Here is a 17,001-nt window from a genome sequence, read left to right on the forward strand (position 1 = left end):
TGCTATGTATGGGTAACGCAATTTTGGTTCAGACTTATTAGCGTTGATTATCAGGCAGCTAGTCTAGACTTTCATTTTTATAGATAAATGAAATTGTACATTGGCGTAGCGTAATTTCTAGTCCCTTTTATAATAAAAGGCTCATGCTTCGAACGAAACGATACCAAACGATAAGCAATGCCAATGGAAAATCAATAAAAGTAGTGGAATGAGTAGGTGGATACATGGTTTGACTTTAGCTATAGAGATCTCTCTCTCTCTCTCTCTCTCTCTCTCTCTCTCTCTCTCTCTCTCTCTCTCTCTCTCTCTCTCTCTCTCTCTCTCTCTCTCTCTCTCTCTCTCTCTCTAGCTGGCCTTAGAAGTCGCGTTAAATTAACTCGAAACCAAGCAAATTTTCCGAGCGGTTTTTAACTTAAGTCTTATAATAAAATAAATGCGTTCAAAATTGGTTCAACTAATAAATGCAATTAATAGTTAGTTACTCACCTCCCTCTGAAGTGGGCGTAGGCCGGTTTCAAGATTTTTGGGATCCCCGGTGCTACGCTGCAGTGCATGGAGGTTTCCCTGCGGCAAGCTAGCTAGTCGATGCGGGAATATGAAAACTCGGAGAGCCTTCTCCGATTTTGAATCTTCCTCCGGGCTTCCGCTTTCGAGGTCTTCGTCTTCCCCGATGGTAGGGTGCACCCTGGTAGCTTTCAACCCAACCCATCCTATCGTATCTCTATTTTAGAGACCTTTCTCTAGCTGCCTTTTAGTATATAACCAATACCCGTCCTCGTTCCCGAATATACCCCCGATCAATAATGGTATAAGGACGTTGCCCATTTCAGGATAGCCAACGCGCATGCTCTACTAAGGATATACGCTATATACGCGATTTTGCGTACTCGATATCATAAGGAAAGGCTCGCGCGGACGGATATCTTATGTTAAATCGAATAGGGAAGAAATTAAGTACGCTATATCATAAGTAACGTCACACTCTGAAGTATGTCAATAAAATTGATCATTTCACGAGTAAAACACGATTCTTCTTTACTTTTCCGAATTTCGTATATTTTATATTATAAGGAAAGGCTAGTGCGGATGGATATCTAATGTTAAACCAATTGTCGAAGAAATCAAGCGCGCTTGTTTTTAGTTAAGTAACGTGGCAAGCGTAAGTATGACGTTGAATTAATTTAGGTGTGTTTTTGGGTATATAAAGCGTCATTTCCGTTTTCCAACTTACGTAGTAAAGGCTATTGCGCGTGGCTATTCAATAGTAAGGAATTAAGCACACTTTATCATAAGTGACGTAACGGTTATAAGTATGGCACTCAATTAAATATGTTAATGTGTCTATTTCCCAAACACTTTAACTTTTGAAAACTTTGAAAATTAATTTAAAATTAATAAAAAGAAAATTCGTTAATGATTTTCATCTTGGTCAAAGAGAGGGTTTTTTTACCATTTCATTCTCTATTGCAATGCTGGTGACCTCGTGCACCACCACGAACAGGCTTGAATCTGAGAACTTTTGCGTGCCCAAATGTGATCAGAGAGGGGAATTTGGACACCATTTTAAACCCCCAAAGGAAAATTCAGGCACTAGGTTCGTGGATTTCACAAAACCTGCTTAGTTTTTTACCCCACTGTCTATAAGAGATCTGAGGGAGCGACCCGAGTTGGGTGAAATAGTTTCGGTTGCCTCGGGGCTGTCAACTGGCATTCTATCCAATGTAAAGACAAGTACCATTAAAGGAAAAGGTCAGAATACCTAACATTAGGCTTTAATCGAAAGGCCTGGGTTTGAAGATACCGAAATCGATTAAAAATAAAAATGAATTAACTTTTCCTAATTTCTATTAATATCCAGTTAATTTGCCCAAAAATTAAGAGTAGGACATCGCCATGTAGTAAATTCACGCGCATGCACACCGCAGGGCCCGAAACAAGCGCGGGACACTGGACACTGTCCAATAACATTTTAATGTCCCATAATATTTTTAAAAGCTAAGAGGGTAATGCACTGGCCAATTTGAAAAAGTAAATTAATTTAAGTTTTGATAGCTTGACCATGAACACGCGATACTATTTTTGCACACTCTAGTGGATAATGTCCTATAAATTTTCTAGTCAAAGGAGGGGTCCAATAAGAAATTTTCAGTAAAATGCATGGAAAAAAACCTGGAACTATCAGGGAAATAGGTTTTCCAAAAGTTGTATGAACACTGAAAGACGTCGCAGAAAAACCGGAGTTGAATTTTAACAAAATCAGAGACTTTGATTTTAGTGGCGCAAATTTCATGGGTTTCGTAAAATTAAAGGGTTCGTACAAACCTTGATATATCAGGGAAATATCCGGGAAATAAGGTTTTGGTTACAAATTCAGAGAAAGCCCTGCAGGAAAATTTTTAATTAAAATTCAGGGAAAGGTCAGGGAAATTTGTAATTTTTAGTAAAATTCAGGGAAACCTCAGGTAAATTTGAGAGGCTTGAGTAAGTTTGTCATGAAGGGGTAAAAATAACCAATGACGTAGTTATTGCGGCTTTGCACCTAAGAATATCAGGGAAATATATGGTTGTATTGTATGAACCCTGTTTGCAACGTTGAACGTTCCATCAAAAAACATGTTTTGAAACCTAATCTGAATGACTATTATAATGCTAAATGTATTGTTAACATTGACAACTAGCTTTTGACTGAACTAAAAAAAAAAGATGACGGAAAATCACGGGTAATAAACTATCCCTTTAAATGGATAGTCGTCCGCTACGTATAAAAGAGACCACTGACCCGTAACGACTCTATATAGTTCAGGTAACCGGGTCGATTAATATCGTCTATTTACTCGTACGCGATCATATTTCAACCTGATTTCATTTTAAGCAGCCTAGATATTTAATTGGATTCGGGCATATAGTACATTACGACGTGTTGATCTGAGCTTTTGAACTAGACCTCTACGATAAAACGCATAAAGTTAATAGCTTCGCGATAGGAAAGTACCATGTTTTTAGAGTTGAAAAGTGCCCCCGCGTTCGCCTTTGTTTTACTGTTAATACATCTTAAAAGTAGTTCCGCGCAAGGAAATGAACCAAAAAAGCAGCTTTACGATTTCATAGTTGGTAAGATCAAATATGGAATGCACCACTTTGACATTACCTAGGGCGCCACAGCGGGCTACTGAGAACTAGTACCATAAGTTAATTATACTTAATATTATACTTATAATTAACTTATGCTAGTACTTATTAAGATGGGCAGGGAAAAAAACCGCGTAGGGTTGCGCTTTTGCTAGTAGGGGTAACAAAGAGCAGTTTCCAGTCTTTCCCCTTGAGGCGCTTCGAGCGCGGGGCATCGGGCATGCGCACAACAGAATGTCGAAGTGGTGTAATATTGGCAAAAATTCATTCATGTTACCAAGATGGATGGGGGGTTACCAAAGTGTCTGGGAAATTTGCAATCCCTGGAATGGTCAGGGATTTTAAAAATCGATATCAGGGAATTTTATTTGGTTCTATTGTTTTCCAATAGTGGTTCTGTACTTAGAATCTAGGAGGAACCAACTTGAGTTGATTCCTTCAAGCTAAAATGAAGTAATGAATTTATTAGTTCATGGTACTAGCATAAGTGAATAATCCTCTTAAAGTGTCCATCATTACCTCTTTGGTGGAAGGTCTCCTGCCTCATGCCTTTACGTCAGCACCTAAGAGGGATCGGGCGCCAAAACTACAAGAGAATTTTTTATTTCTTTAGTGGCGCCGATCGTGGCTAAGAGAAGTGTATATGGGGTGGCCTGACTCTCTTGGATGGAATTATTTGTTTATTGGGTCTCTTTTTATCATGGGTTTTTTCCCTGTATGATTTTCACCCGAATCACGTGGTACTTTTCCACCCTTTACGCTACTGCTGTTTTTACTACTCGGAAAAACAAGATGACTCAAGGGCTGGGCTCATAATAGTAGCCACATCTTATGTCCGTAACGTACGCAAATTAGAAAAACAAGGTGGATCAACTAGACAAATATCTGGGGCTGTCGGTTAAAAATAAATACGTTGTCTATCCTGCCGCAAAGCTATATCTCCTGGTGGTGACTAAACTTCAGCACCTCTTCCGTCATCGCCGAAGTAAACCTCATTTCTTCTCCGATTTATCACGTCCTGAAACCAAACTAGTCGCATCCTTTCCGCGACCCTCAAAGGGACCCAATGCACATTGAAACCCTTACTAAAAAGAATTAAATTTGGTTGGGGAGAGCCTTGAATATTTTGGGAATTTTGAATAACAACATTTATGGCAACCCTGTAAGGCAAAGCGTCTTTAGTCTCTGGTAACATTTATGAATTCTTGGTATACGCAATTTGTAAAATTCCAAATTGATCAACCCGATCTTGCGTCCTTTGAAGTTGGAGCTGGGTCATCCGGGGGTACCATAGCTGGTGTATTAAGTAAGGACCGTGTCGGGACTGTTTTGGTACTGGAAGCGGGAATAGCTCCTCCGGAATCTTCAAACATTCCATTATACGGAGCTAAAGTTGGCTTGGGGACCGATATGACTTGGGTTTACCCGATCCAACCCAATGGAAAAAGTTGTCTCGGTGCTAAGGATCAGGTACGGTTAAGCGAAAACTAGGCTATTAGGTTACCCATCCACTGGGATACGGTTTATAAGATCCATTGTCAAACATTTTGAACTTAGACTTGCATGTACTCGGCCGGTCGTACTTTGGGTGGGTCCAGCCAAATTAACTCCATGTTGTATGTCCGTGGTTCCAAAACCGATTACGATTTATGGGCTCATAAATACGGAGCTCGAGGATGGAGTTACGATGAAGTCTTACCGTTCTTCATCAAAGCCGAAGGCACTTCCATCGGGAACCAATACATCGACAGAGGTTTGAATAAAACATTTTGAGAAGCGAAAATGTCGCTGAATAGACCATTACATAATAATTGAGAATAAACCAAGAACGCGGCCCGCCCCTGTTGCGTTTGCTTCTTTTATGGCATTAATAGAATGGTCTATTCTAGAAGTTACGACTACCTCTTTACGCCACTGTACGAATTTAACTTACAAGTTTGATTTCTTGTAGGATATCACGGTCATGATGGACCTTTAGGTTCATCTCACTCCAATTGGGTGGGTGCTCTGAGAGACAGCTACTTAGATGCCGTTCAGGAATACGGTTTTCCCATTGTAGACTACAATGGTCGTCGGCAATCCGGATTTAGTATAGCGCAAGTAACGCACAGGGATGGCTACCGTTGTGGTACCGAAAAGGCCTACCTTAGAGACCAGTATTCCAATGATTATTTGGAAGTTATCACCGATGCTTTGGTCATCAAGGTATGACCCATGAACCCTGCTGGAACTATCTTTGATGACTCGAGTACAATTTTTAAGTATTTTAACGTCTTTAGATTGATATATCCGAGGATAAAGTTGCGAGGGGTGTGTATTATATCAAAAATAATCAAACGGTTTACGTGCGAGCTAGACGAGAGGTTATCATAAGCGCTGGTTCCGTAAGGTCGCCACAATTGTTGATGTTGTCCGGTATTGGACCTAGAGAACACTTGGAAAGTTTCGGGGTGCGTTTGAGAAACCATCAAAGGCGAATAGAAATAACAGTAAATAGAGTGGTTGAAACTGGCATATGAATAGCTGAGTCACACTCCAGTACAGGCGGGCAAAACGAATTAACTTAACCAACCATCCAGGTTCTCACTACGTAATCTATGATAAGACCCTTTAACCTTCCCCCGCTTCCCAGCTAAATTTCTGTTATTTTGGTTTGCCTTTGATTTAACTAAAATTGTGCGATAGTCGTTGGAATTTACTCGCGAAACTATAAATTTTAGATCGAAGTTGTAGCCGATTTACCCGTGGGTCAGAATCTTCAAGACCACGTGGCTTGTTTAGGTAATACATACCTAGTGGAGAATCCTGGCATGCCAACGGAGGCGGACTTGCTTAGTTTAACGGCTAGTGATGATCCGGAAATGCCCGAAGTCTTGAACAGTATTCTGTCTTCGCCTCTGCTCTTGGAGGTCGTTGGTCACACGAAATCTAGATACGAAAAAATTCCAGGGGATTACAACGACTTGCAGATATTTTTCGTCTCGATGTTGTCAGGACCTCAAACGTACTTTAACAGTGACGTAAGCAAAAAGCCAAAGTACTTATGAACGCCAGTGTTCAAAGTTGCAATTATTTCTTTTTCGTTAGATTTTCCCATTTTACTTGCAATACGTCAGCAAACCGGCTTTTACCGCTGTTATAACCATGCTTCATCCGCGCTCAAGGGGTAGCGTTACTCTCAATTCAACCGATCCTACTGCTGCACCTATCTTACAAACGAATTACTTGAGTTACCAGGAAGAGGTGGACATTCTAGTTTATGGTGTGTATAGAAATCCTTCGATGACGTCATTCTTTTTCCAACGATACTATATACTTGGGGTTACAAAAAATCACTTAATTAAACAAAATAGACATATGCTAGCCTAATTCTCCTTATGACCTCTCCATTTTGTAGTGTTATAACCGAGGGGGACCGTCATAACGCATCTGAACGTACGAGATTTGAAATCTTTATCGATTTTGATGATTTCAAAGATTTAAGAATGATTTGACTGATTTGAAAAATTTGAGAGTGATTTTCACGATTTTACGATGATTTGGATTCGATTCGTGTGATTTGAAGGATTTAGAAATGATTTGAATGATTTGTACGAGTCTGACTTGTCGAGGATTTGAATGATTTTGTAATGATTTGTCGAGGATTTGAATGATTTTGTAATGATTTGTCGGGGATTTGAATGATTCATCGGGGATTTGAATGATTCGTCGAGGATTTGAATGATTTGTGCGATTTCAATGATTTTTTGCGATTCGAATGATTTGGAAGTGATTTGAATGATTTCTTGATTTGATTGCTTCTATAGTGATTCGATTGATTTACTATTGATTTCACTGATTTCTATAGTGATTTGAATGAGTTGTTAGTGATTTGTTTGATTTGATGGCGATTTCATTAGTTCTTTAATAATTTAATAACGTGTTTTCTTTGTTGGTACTCTGACGCGAAATCGTTATAGCCATGAAGACGGTTAATTCGCTGGTGAAATCGAAAGCCCTATCGCAATACAAACCCACATTAATGGGACCAATTCCCGGTTGCGATCAACATGTTCACGAAAGCGACGAGTATTTTGAATGTATGGCGCGTACTCTAACAATATCACCATATCACGCTACTGGTACTTGCAAAATGGGCCATCCAAAAGACCCAACGACCGTCCTCGACCCACGGTTAAGGTAAGAAGTATATAAATAAACAAAGATATCTACAACCGTAAGTTTATAGGATGTGTTACAAGAGTAATGCTAGAGACTTACTGGAAGCAAAAGTATATAGATATAAAAACAAAAAGTATACACTTCGTTGAAACTTGCTGGCGCCGTGTAAAATGAAACTTGCTGGCGCCGTGTAAAATGAGAAGCCTTGCTTTATCCCAGAATAGTGTCGACCCCCTCTGCCTATGATTACCTTCCCGGCACAGCGAACAAGCCTTGAATAGGCTCATAAAGTAACAGATGCTAGCTCTAGTATCGCCAGCATCATGTAGTACTTTCTATAAACCTATGACGTCAAGAAGCTGCTCCCTGATTGGTTAGTTCCTGTAGGCGGTTAAGTGGAGGGTAGTTTGCTTCTCAGTTTACACGTCGTCTACAGCCAAATGCAGGGAATAGTTAATGAAGTGTACTTTTTTTATATCTATGCACTTTTGCTGGAAGCTAGTTCGGTTTACAGGTCATCTTAGTCTGAACTAGGCATCGCTTTACGAGAATCATGACGTTTCACCTAAGTCACTAAGATCCATTGTTAAACCATTTAAATTAAAGATTTGTGTTTTGTTATTGTTTTCCAGGGTTAAGGGCATTCGTAACCTGAGAGTCGCTGATTGTTCGATCATGCCAAGGATCGTTTCAGGAAATACTAACGTTCCAGCTATCATGATTGGTGAAAAAACTGCCGACATGATTAAAAGGGGACTGTAAAATATATTAAATTAATATTACGAAGGATTCTTGTATTTTATTGTTTATTTTTATGGCACGTAAGTGTGACGTAGTACGTCATACCAAAGACGAATACTACAATCATATTTTTGTACTCTCCGCCAGCAAACTGAAATTGTTACATCAAAGTTCATAAACCTAACCCATGGACAGGAAAAGTCATGTTAAACCCGCGTTTACAAATGGCAATGCGTAGCTAAATGTCCCGTAAAGAAAAATTACTCCTTAATGGTTCGGCATATTTTTTAACCAAGGCTTAATGTTAAACAGACTTCAGACCTGTATTTCTCCACAAATCGAGAAGAATTTTAAAAGAAAGTACTAGCTTGTGGCCCCGGATATTATAATTTTTGTTAGGGCAACGAGGGGCTATTCACTCAAATTTTCTGTACGCCTGTTAAGTACGGTACGATGTGGCTACTATTACGAGCCAAGCCCCTTGGGTCGTCTTGTTACTAGCTAGAATCGTGCGTGAAAAAATGCTTTCCAGACCAATCAGTTTAAGTTCTATTTTCGTGTTTGGACAGAAATTAAAACAGATATTTTAAATAAGAAACTGCTACTTCATGGAATTCGTTAAAATTATATGTTTTAAATTATTTTGGGAGATTTCGGATTGCGGTCCTTCTTCAGTCGAGTTTTAAATCTATCCTCTATACTAGTATAGATTTGTAAATAAGCATATAAAAACACCACGGATCCCAAATTTAATATCTACTATTACCACACTCTGTTATTTGCCTTTATAGTCACGCTTTACTTTCTCGCGCCTAGCCGCCTTATCCAATTAAACGAGGGTTCAACCTACTATCTTTAGGGTGTGTTACTCAATTTTAAGATTAGCTTATCAAGGCAACGGGTGAAGTAATATGATCGTTAGGATTTGCACCGTAGGTAATTAAGCCTATATTGCCGTAATAAGTTCTCGTATCTCAAGTTCTGTATAGAAAGATAATTGAGCTTCTTACCTAATCAATTTTGTTTATTAAATAATAAATTTATAGCTTAAAGTTTTATTCTCTGCTAGAGTGCCTATAGTGTTTTCGTATATTCTTTATTTTAAATGTTGTTACTTTAAGTATTTACTAGTGAAAGTTCTGGAATACCTGGAAAAGTCAGGGATTTTGAATGAATACAGGGATTTTTCCATCAAATCCGACAAAGAGCAACATTTCTCAGAGTGCTCCGGCTAGTAAATTGAGTCCAATGGATATTGCAACAGTTGACTTTTCTAGAAACACAGAAACTGTGCAAATTAAAATTGTTCAGAGAAAACGTGGGAATTTTATTATGAACATTCTGTAGCAACTCTGTAATATATAAATTACTAGAAGCAATATGTTTAGTTACCAATGATACTTAAAAGCTTTCCAATATGGCCACCTGGAATAGCGGTAGAAATAAATGACCCTAACTAACATCATGGTATGACCAAAAATATATAATATTTCATGTATGAAATATTACAAACTATTTTTTATGGATTGTAGCAGAAGGGGAATATAGAAGGATGACACTCTTTAAATACTTCAGTTATGTATCATGATTCTTTTTCCAGACTCACCCGAACATATTTGACAATATTCAGAAGTGGATAATAGTAGAAGGATGACACTCTGTGTCCTCTTAATGCTTCATTTATACCACAGGCTTGCCCTTTTTGCTAGCTATCCTGTTTATCAAACTTCAGATGGACTTCACACCGTGGGGGTGAATTCTATAACTGTTCGGTATTTACTAAATCCCCAGCAGCAATCAACCCACAAACCTTGATTGTCTAATTGACGTGGGACAAAAATTGGTCCACAAGCACATGCATGCGCCTTGTCAAATAGTTTAGCGCTAATAGAGTAATGATGAGGGAACTATTTAGATCGCGTATATGATTCGGTTCAGTAACCTTGCTATAACTGTTAAGGGATGTTGGGAAGGAATCATGTTACAATTACCCCCCCCCCCCTTTTCTGGTACACTTTTCTCGAAGAGAAGTATAATATAATTCTGATTGTAGGGCTCGCATTAGTTATGTGATGTCGATTTTATGGGTTGCAATCTATTTGATACTTCCTGGTTTACTCGGGAAGTGACGGAAGGGTCGAGTCACCTCCGACGCGCAAGGGCCCCGACATGTATCCTCAAATATTGTCGTCCGCAGAACCTTGGTTACAGGAGTGTACCCATGGATTAACTAACGCTATGGATGGTTCACTAACCGTGTCTCACATGTATTTCTCGCCAACTACATGTTAGTTAGTCCATGGTGTACCACACTCCGATGTACTACATTTCGAATTTTTAAGTGTATGTCGAGTTCTTGCCTATCAACTACCCCTTTCTAGTTCTTATTCGAACTTGATTGGGTGGGTATATCTCTATTGCGAAGTTACAAATCGAACTTAGGGACCTCATTTTATTTTGTTTTTTAATTTGCCTATCGGATGACGTTTGCTAATAATCAGATAATTTACGATACGGGTTTAAAGTTTAGGTTTTCTTTCGTTAACAATATCTCGCACAATAAATTTTTTCCTGGTTGTAAAAGATTGCAATATAGAAAATCGTCAATATATCGCGAGAAACACTCCAAAAAAACCTCAGGTGATTTTATGACGAAGGTTTATAACAACGGTACAAGGGTTTCCCTCAGGGACCCTAAACCGAAACGATATGAACCTATAAATACTGGATTTACCTTCGAAGAAATTTCACTTCATCTTCGTAAGTACGATAGTTCAGACCTTAACTAAGAATTAATCTACGAATTGAAGTTAACCATGCCCAGTTTTCTCGCAAACTCCGACGATGAAATTGTAAGTTGCGCAACTTAGTACCAAAAGCAAATAGAAAAAGAATAGAAAGTGAGCTAGGTCCTTCTTTTGTTAATTGACCAATCCGTACTCTATTTAATATACTTTACTTTTTTTAAATTTCTCTCCGAGCAAAATAGAACTCCCGCCTTATGCGTTGCTTCTTGGAGATAGTGCAAACCTGTGGTTGGTAAACGTAATTCGGTTTGCCCGCGCAATAGCCCGTAACTTCTATCATAAGTTTATGAGATATGTTCCATAAGTATGATATTACCTATACTTAGTAATGCTAGAGACTTAATGAGAGCTAGTTCGAGAAAGACGAGCGACAATTGACTCGGGTTTGCAGTCCATCTTCCTATTTAGTCTGCGCTTGGCCTTTGACAGCACCTCAGTAGGACATGGCTAACAGCTCTGACTCAGCGCTGAGCTCTGCTGAACGCGGCCCACTTTCTAGTTATTTCCATTTGCAATTGTTTTTGTCAAATTTAGAACTTAAGTAATTACAGCACGACGAACGAGATCTTTGGATGTCCGAAGTCTCGCAAGTTGACTCGGGATGCGAAGTCCTTGATGACGTTGTGAAGAAATTGGAACAGTTTCCCGTAAGTTCTGTTAACTTTACCTCAAGATCCTTTCAAGAATTTCTGGGTCTGACCTGTATATTTACTTAGGAATGGGATGAACCCTTTTTCGTGGCCAATTTGGGTAACTTAGTCGATAGTTACAAGTTATGGAAACGGGAATTACCGGGAGTCGATGTCTTTTACGGTTAGTGAGCTTATAAGGGTTGTAAAGAAGCCATCGGCGGGTGGGTAAAAGTAATTTGAAATACGTCACAGGCATCACGTGACGCCAAGATTCAAAGTTTCCACAAACATTTTACCTACCCGCCGATGCCTTTTTTACATATCCTTTAATTGCTTTAAAAATTTGGGTATATATGTAATTGTCTTAATTAAAATTACTCAGCTGTGAAAGCTAACGACGATCCAATGGTGCTGAAAATGTTGGCGTCTTTAGGCTCGTCTTTTGATTGCGCGAGTAAAGTAAGTTATTGGGCAGAAATAACGCATTTAAGAGTTAGTAGTAATTGTGCGAATTAATTAACTTTAGGGTGAAATTGAGAGTATTTTAAGCCTCGGTGTATCTCCGGACCAAATCGTCTACTCTAACCCTTATAAACTTGAAAGTCACTTGGCCTACGCCGCCTCTGTCGGAGTTCGTTGGATGGTTTGCGACTCCTTGGACGAGCTGAATAAAATTCGCGAGTTCTGTCCCAATGCCAAGTAAGATAAAACGAGTTTCCATTCCAACCCCCTCCCTGGAACTCTTTTACTTAGGTATTTTATTTCTTACAGGATTATGATACGAATTTTACCACGGACTGAAAAGTCCTTGTACTTAAAGTTTAGTGAAAAGTTTGGTGTAAGTTCCGAAGAGGCGCAGTTACTTTTTATCGAAGCTAAACGCAAAAATCTTCGGATTGAAGCCATCAGGTAATTGTTTAAGTTACCATAAAGCAAAAAGAAATAATAGAATTTATGCTTGGTTTTTTGTTAAGCTACGTGGTTTTCACTTGGCGTAAATACGCTTGAGTCGTGACGTCACTTTCAACCACGCGTGTTCGAAAGAGGAAGCCCGCGGTCCGCCATATTTTTATTTATTCAGTTCATAATCGAGTCAGTTACTAGAACAAAGGTTTATTGAAGAGGTTAGGAACCATCCATATGATATTAGACACAAAGATTACAAAGACCAAAAAAGAAAGACAAAAGATGGGCTGCAATTGGTGCAATGTTCAGTTTATCTGTTAAGCCTTGTGAAAACGCTAAACCTTGGGCGACAACGTAAATAAAAACAAATCTGACGTTTGACGTCCAGCTGCAAAGTAGTTTTTTTCGGTCAAGTGAAAACCATGCTTTAGACTAACAAGCGGACTATTCACGGCAGCTGCCATACATACTTTTATCTCTATTTGCATTTGATACGCGAGTTAGGAGGTGTTTGAACTTACTCGGTATTAATTGATATACAGTTTCTACGTTGGTCATTGCACCGAATCATCGGATCCATACGCTGACGCTATCGCTATGGCCAAAGAAGTTTACTTGGATGCTCAACGTCTGGGTCATAAGGTCACCATGATTGATCTCGGTGGTGGATTCCAAGGTCAAGTAGAAAAACGCGATCTGTTCATGAAGATCGCGGCTTCCATCAGAGACGCAGTCGCCATTCATTTTCCACCGGATATGGGAGTCAAGATTATCGGAGAACCTGGTCAGTACATGGTCGTTCAAGCCGTAGACGTGTACGCCAAAGTTCTTGGTGTTCGCGTCAGACAAAATGATGCCGGAGAAAAACATCAGGCCATTTTCGTTAGCGGCGGACACTTTGGCTGCCTACCAAATTTTAATTTCAAGTACTTCAAATCCCAGATTGAAATAATCAAGGTAATCGTCCAGAGCTCTTTTTCAGCTTCAATTTGAGACCAATCTCGTAAAATCAGACAAAGAAGGTTACAAAAATTTCTATTCATTTAAAGCAAAGCGCGGGCCCAGTGGATCCCCTACAAGGTGACTTTTCTTACGAGCTCCAGTTTTGGCTTGGCGAAGGCACGAGTCATTTGTAGCCGGGACTTATAAGTACACTTATAAATCCCGCCCACTAGCCTTTGCCAAGCTAAACCCGGAGTTCAGGAGGAAAGTCAACTTGTAGGGGATCCACTGGACCCACGCTTTGCTTTAAACCTCCATGCATTTATTATTTATTGTCCGATGTTGACGCGGTTGATCTCAAATTGTAGTAATTAAGTATTTACGATATTAAAATTAGTTTAAAATTATTTTAAAATTAACATCGTTAACAGAAAAACCGTCTTATTGAAAGAGAAAAATGCATAAAGACCACGTTCTGGGGTCCGACCTGCGATCCGGTATTTATAAATATTTAGAAAATTTCATTGCGAAAGAAACGTAATAATTATACAGTATATCATCAATAGATGGACTGTTTGGTCACTTTGGACTTTCCTAGCGTCAGCAGGGGTCAATGGTTGAAATTCACAAATTTCGGCGCTTATAGCAGGTAAGATTTGTTTCGAACGATTTCGATAAAATTTTATCGATATCAATTTTAAAAATGGTTGTCTGACGATTTCACTCTCCCTTTAAGATCTATCATGAGTAAATACAACGGTTTTCCTTTAGCCCCAACCAAATACTACGTGAGTTGTAAAACAAGGTAAGAAATTATCGAATCTTTACAACGAAATTGTCTCAAGGATGCGAAATCTGATAGAAATATAGGCGCGCTAACTGTGGAACGGCTCAGGTTGGGTGGGACGCCAAAATTGGGGAAGGAATAGTCGGACTCAATTGTAATTGGTTCGTCTGTAGCCCTTCTCGGGCAATTACAACCCACCGGATCTGAACTGTTCCACAGTTAGCAGCGACACGCTAGAAATTTGGGAATAATACAGTTTAATACTCGGGGGAAAAGGCGGGCAGTCGACGTGATTCGTCTGAAGTAGACTGTCCGCCATTTTTCCGACTATTCCTCCCCCATTTTTGTCATCCCACCCAACCTCAGCGGTTCCACAGTTAGCGCGCCTATATTTCTAACAGACTTTGCATCCTATGATTGTCTTAACCATCTCTAAATTGCTGAAATTTACAATGTAAAGGGAGGCGTTGGAACGAGAAGAGGTCGAGAAGTGATTGTACAAATAAATATTTGCGCAAACATATTTGAATTAATGACGATGGATCTCGATCTCAATCTTTAAGAAGGGTTCAAGGAAGCCTTAATTGTTTTTCATATTTTATATAATTTTATTTCTTATTTGATGTACACTTATTTTAAACGCATTTTGACTAAATAAAGATCTTTCTTATTTTAATCTCGAGCCACGATTGTCACATCCCGAGCAATTTTTATCAAATCTCGCGCTAAATTTCATTCGGCATGGAGCTTGCCACGAGGATTTTGTTAACAGGAAGGCAGGGCGTTACGCGATTGGTCGGAGGTTCTTATTTCAAATTATCCATAAAATCTGTACCTAATTTGAATTTTAAAATCATTCGGAGCTGGTATTTCCTCGATGCTTCACTATGCAGAATTGTCATATAATTAGTAGAAGATTCGATAAGAAATCACTTTATTTTCCACTTCACCCTCCCTTTAATTAACTTAAAGACAATGCTAATAGCTATTTAGGGGTCATCCGTAAAACACCCCATGGGCAAAATGTTATAGAACTTTTTCGATTCAAAATCGTCCAAAGAACCCAATGTATAACAAAATGTTTTTTGTAATATAAAATCCAATATTTATTTTATAAAATATAGTATTTTACCTAAAAGCAATTTATTACTTTCGAATCGAGGGTTTCACGTATTTGTTTATTACATTAACTGAATAACATCAAACACAGTTCGGGGTCAACAACCAGCCATAAACCACCACTACTACTACCACGAATTATTGAAACCGGAAGTTTGCCTGTAATTCTATATTCTAACTTTCGTTTCGTACACGTTTTGCGCTCGTTGCCGCGTCGGTAATCTAAATAATTAACGGGTAATTAAATAATCGCTAATAATTAAAAAAATACCACCAAAGAAATGAATTTTAAGCAGTTTTGCGGACTTAATTACGATCGTAGTTTTAATATCATAACCGTGCTAATTTTCTTCGTGTGTTTCGTGGCAAATTGCGGTGGCAATTGCAGCAACAATGTTCAACCGAAAACTAGCAATACCTTCGATAATGCTTTAAATAGTTTAATATCAGTTTTGAGTAATGTTAACGTTATTAACCCTAAAAAGGAAGAAACTGAAAGGCAACCATTTGATTGGTTGAAAGCTATCTTGTTGCCTAAGACAACTACGGACAACGAGCCTTTGGGTAATGTAGGCAATGACTTATATGGCGTTGAGGAACATTCTAACGAAACGGAAGGGATTAAAACGCAATCATTTGATTCGTTGGAAAATAACGTCTCGCTTAAGACAACGTCTGAAACTCAACCATTTGATTGGTTTGGAAATATCTTCTCGCCTGAGACGACTACGATCGGAAACGCTCTGGGTCATATTCTAGGCAACAACTTATTTGATTTCGAGGAAAATGCCAGCAAGGTTTGGAACAATTGTGACCGTGACATGGCGGCTTTTAGGAACTCAATCTACGAGATGTGGATGTTGGAAGGTATAAGGTCTTCGCAAACGTAGAATGAAATGACCTTACAACCATTTTTAATCGTTTTATTTTGATAAAATAACATCAAAATCATTGATAGTATACCATAAGTTCATAAGATATGTTCACCATAAGTTTTTCACTGGTTACAAACGAGTTTGTCGTGAAGTGACGTAGGTCATAGATTCGAGGGGTAAAGCGATGCCTGGTGAGACGTTGTTAATAGGAAGATGGACTGTAAAACCGTGTCGTTATCGAACTAGATCTCAGTCTCTAGCATGACGAAGTATAGGAAGTGTCATACTTATGGAAGGAACACATCTTATAAACTTACGACGATAATACTAGAAGATTTGTTATTTTTAACGTACTTTAAACAGTGTTGGATTCAATTGGTAAACCACCCGCTGGTATTTTACGGTGGAATCTCTTTTGGCCCGGAGATTACGACCAATGTTTGTCCGTAGAAATCCCGCAATCCGAAATATTTAGTCCGGGGGTGAAAACAAAGTATTGCCTTATGAAAGTGGATTCCAGTTTGCATCAAGTAAGAACCGGTAGACGGTTGAAAGAGAATTTGAAAAGTATATCATAATAACTTTTTCGCGCAGTTTAATTTCGAAAGTGGCATATGCGTGCCATCAACGTGCAACGAGAAATCCTTGGACTTTTACACCGATAATTTTCGAGATATAATTGGTAAATTAATATCAATTATATTTATTTAATAATTTAAGAGGTTTATTTTTGGTTTGCCAACTTGTTTCCCTTTCCAACGATACTAAATACTTGGGGTTATAGCAATCGTGGCTCAAGTAAAATGGACTTTAGAAAAAGTCGTTTTAAAATGGATCATTGTTTTGTTACAGGATATGTTCCCTACGTTGGTAAAAAAGTCGACAAAAACACTAAATTTGAA

The 17,001-nt window shown here is 38.8% G+C and overlaps 3 protein-coding genes across 4 annotated transcripts; all 3 read left to right on the forward strand.

Annotated features, from left to right (window-relative positions):
- Window positions 1–1,697: 1,697 nt before the first annotated feature.
- On the forward strand, window positions 1,698–8,079 carry LOC149623126 (glucose dehydrogenase [FAD, quinone]-like). Of its 2 annotated transcripts, none has more exons than XM_089852803.1 (9): window positions 1,698–4,317; window positions 4,394–4,599; window positions 4,687–4,882; window positions 5,081–5,334; window positions 5,409–5,579; window positions 5,850–6,149; window positions 6,217–6,391; window positions 7,089–7,308; window positions 7,923–8,079. In XM_089852803.1, the coding sequence occupies exons 2-9, from the start codon at window positions 4,540–4,542 to the stop codon at window positions 8,050–8,052; spliced, it is 1,506 nt and encodes a 501-aa protein (XP_089708929.1). In that variant the 5' UTR covers window positions 1,698–4,317; window positions 4,394–4,539; the 3' UTR covers window positions 8,053–8,079. The 2 variants fall into 2 exon arrangements, with proteins under 2 accessions (XP_089708929.1, XP_089708928.1); XM_089852802.1 differs by having other exon boundaries at window positions 1,698–2,803; window positions 2,876–4,599.
- A 145-nt stretch (window positions 8,080–8,224) lies between these two features.
- LOC149623127 (ornithine decarboxylase-like) lies at window positions 8,225–14,787 on the forward strand. The gene is made up of 10 exons (XM_089852813.1): window positions 8,225–11,485; window positions 11,555–11,651; window positions 11,853–11,929; window positions 11,997–12,169; window positions 12,242–12,379; window positions 12,919–13,333; window positions 13,750–13,815; window positions 13,885–13,967; window positions 14,055–14,123; window positions 14,566–14,787. Exons 1-10 carry the CDS (start codon window positions 11,411–11,413, stop codon window positions 14,597–14,599), a joined length of 1,227 nt encoding a protein of 408 aa, XP_089708939.1. The 5' UTR covers window positions 8,225–11,410; the 3' UTR covers window positions 14,600–14,787.
- A 718-nt stretch (window positions 14,788–15,505) lies between these two features.
- Window positions 15,506–16,882, forward strand: LOC149623128 (uncharacterized). Its single transcript, XM_089852612.1, has 2 exons — window positions 15,506–16,091; window positions 16,463–16,882. The coding sequence occupies exons 1-2, from the start codon at window positions 15,506–15,508 to the stop codon at window positions 16,675–16,677; spliced, it is 801 nt and encodes a 266-aa protein (XP_089708738.1). The 3' UTR covers window positions 16,678–16,882.
- Window positions 16,883–17,001: the final 119 nt, after the last annotated feature.

The sequence above is a fragment of the Phalangium opilio genome, unplaced genomic scaffold (assembly GCF_054372755.1).
Source record: "Phalangium opilio isolate 3A_F unplaced genomic scaffold, DU_Popi_V2 ptg000113l_1, whole genome shotgun sequence".
NCBI lineage: Eukaryota > Metazoa > Arthropoda > Arachnida > Opiliones > Phalangiidae > Phalangium > Phalangium opilio.

What these genes read in the sequence shown, in the direction of transcription:
- LOC149623126 (XM_089852802.1), top strand. Translation starts at nt 4,327, where the DNA reads ATGAATTCTTGGTATACGCAATTTGTAAAATTCCAAATTGATCAACCC. An exon ending in AAACGTACTTTAACAGTGAC is followed by an intron (nt 6,150 to 6,216) that starts GTAAGCAAAAAG and finishes CTTTTTCGTTAG; the next exon opens with ATTTTCCCATTTTACTTGCA. An exon ending in GGTGGACATTCTAGTTTATG is followed by an intron (nt 6,392 to 7,088) that starts GTGTGTATAGAA and finishes AAATCGTTATAG; the next exon opens with CCATGAAGACGGTTAATTCG.
- LOC149623127 (XM_089852813.1), top strand. Translation starts at nt 11,411, where the DNA reads ATGTCCGAAGTCTCGCAAGTTGACTCGGGATGCGAAGTCCTTGATGAC. An exon ending in GGGGTCCGACCTGCGATCCG is followed by an intron (nt 13,816 to 13,884) that starts GTATTTATAAAT and finishes TATCATCAATAG; the next exon opens with ATGGACTGTTTGGTCACTTT. An exon ending in AATTTCGGCGCTTATAGCAG is followed by an intron (nt 13,968 to 14,054) that starts GTAAGATTTGTT and finishes TCTCCCTTTAAG; the next exon opens with ATCTATCATGAGTAAATACA.
- LOC149623128 (XM_089852612.1), top strand. Translation starts at nt 15,506, where the DNA reads ATGAATTTTAAGCAGTTTTGCGGACTTAATTACGATCGTAGTTTTAAT. An exon ending in CGAGATGTGGATGTTGGAAG is followed by an intron (nt 16,092 to 16,462) that starts GTATAAGGTCTT and finishes TACTTTAAACAG; the next exon opens with TGTTGGATTCAATTGGTAAA.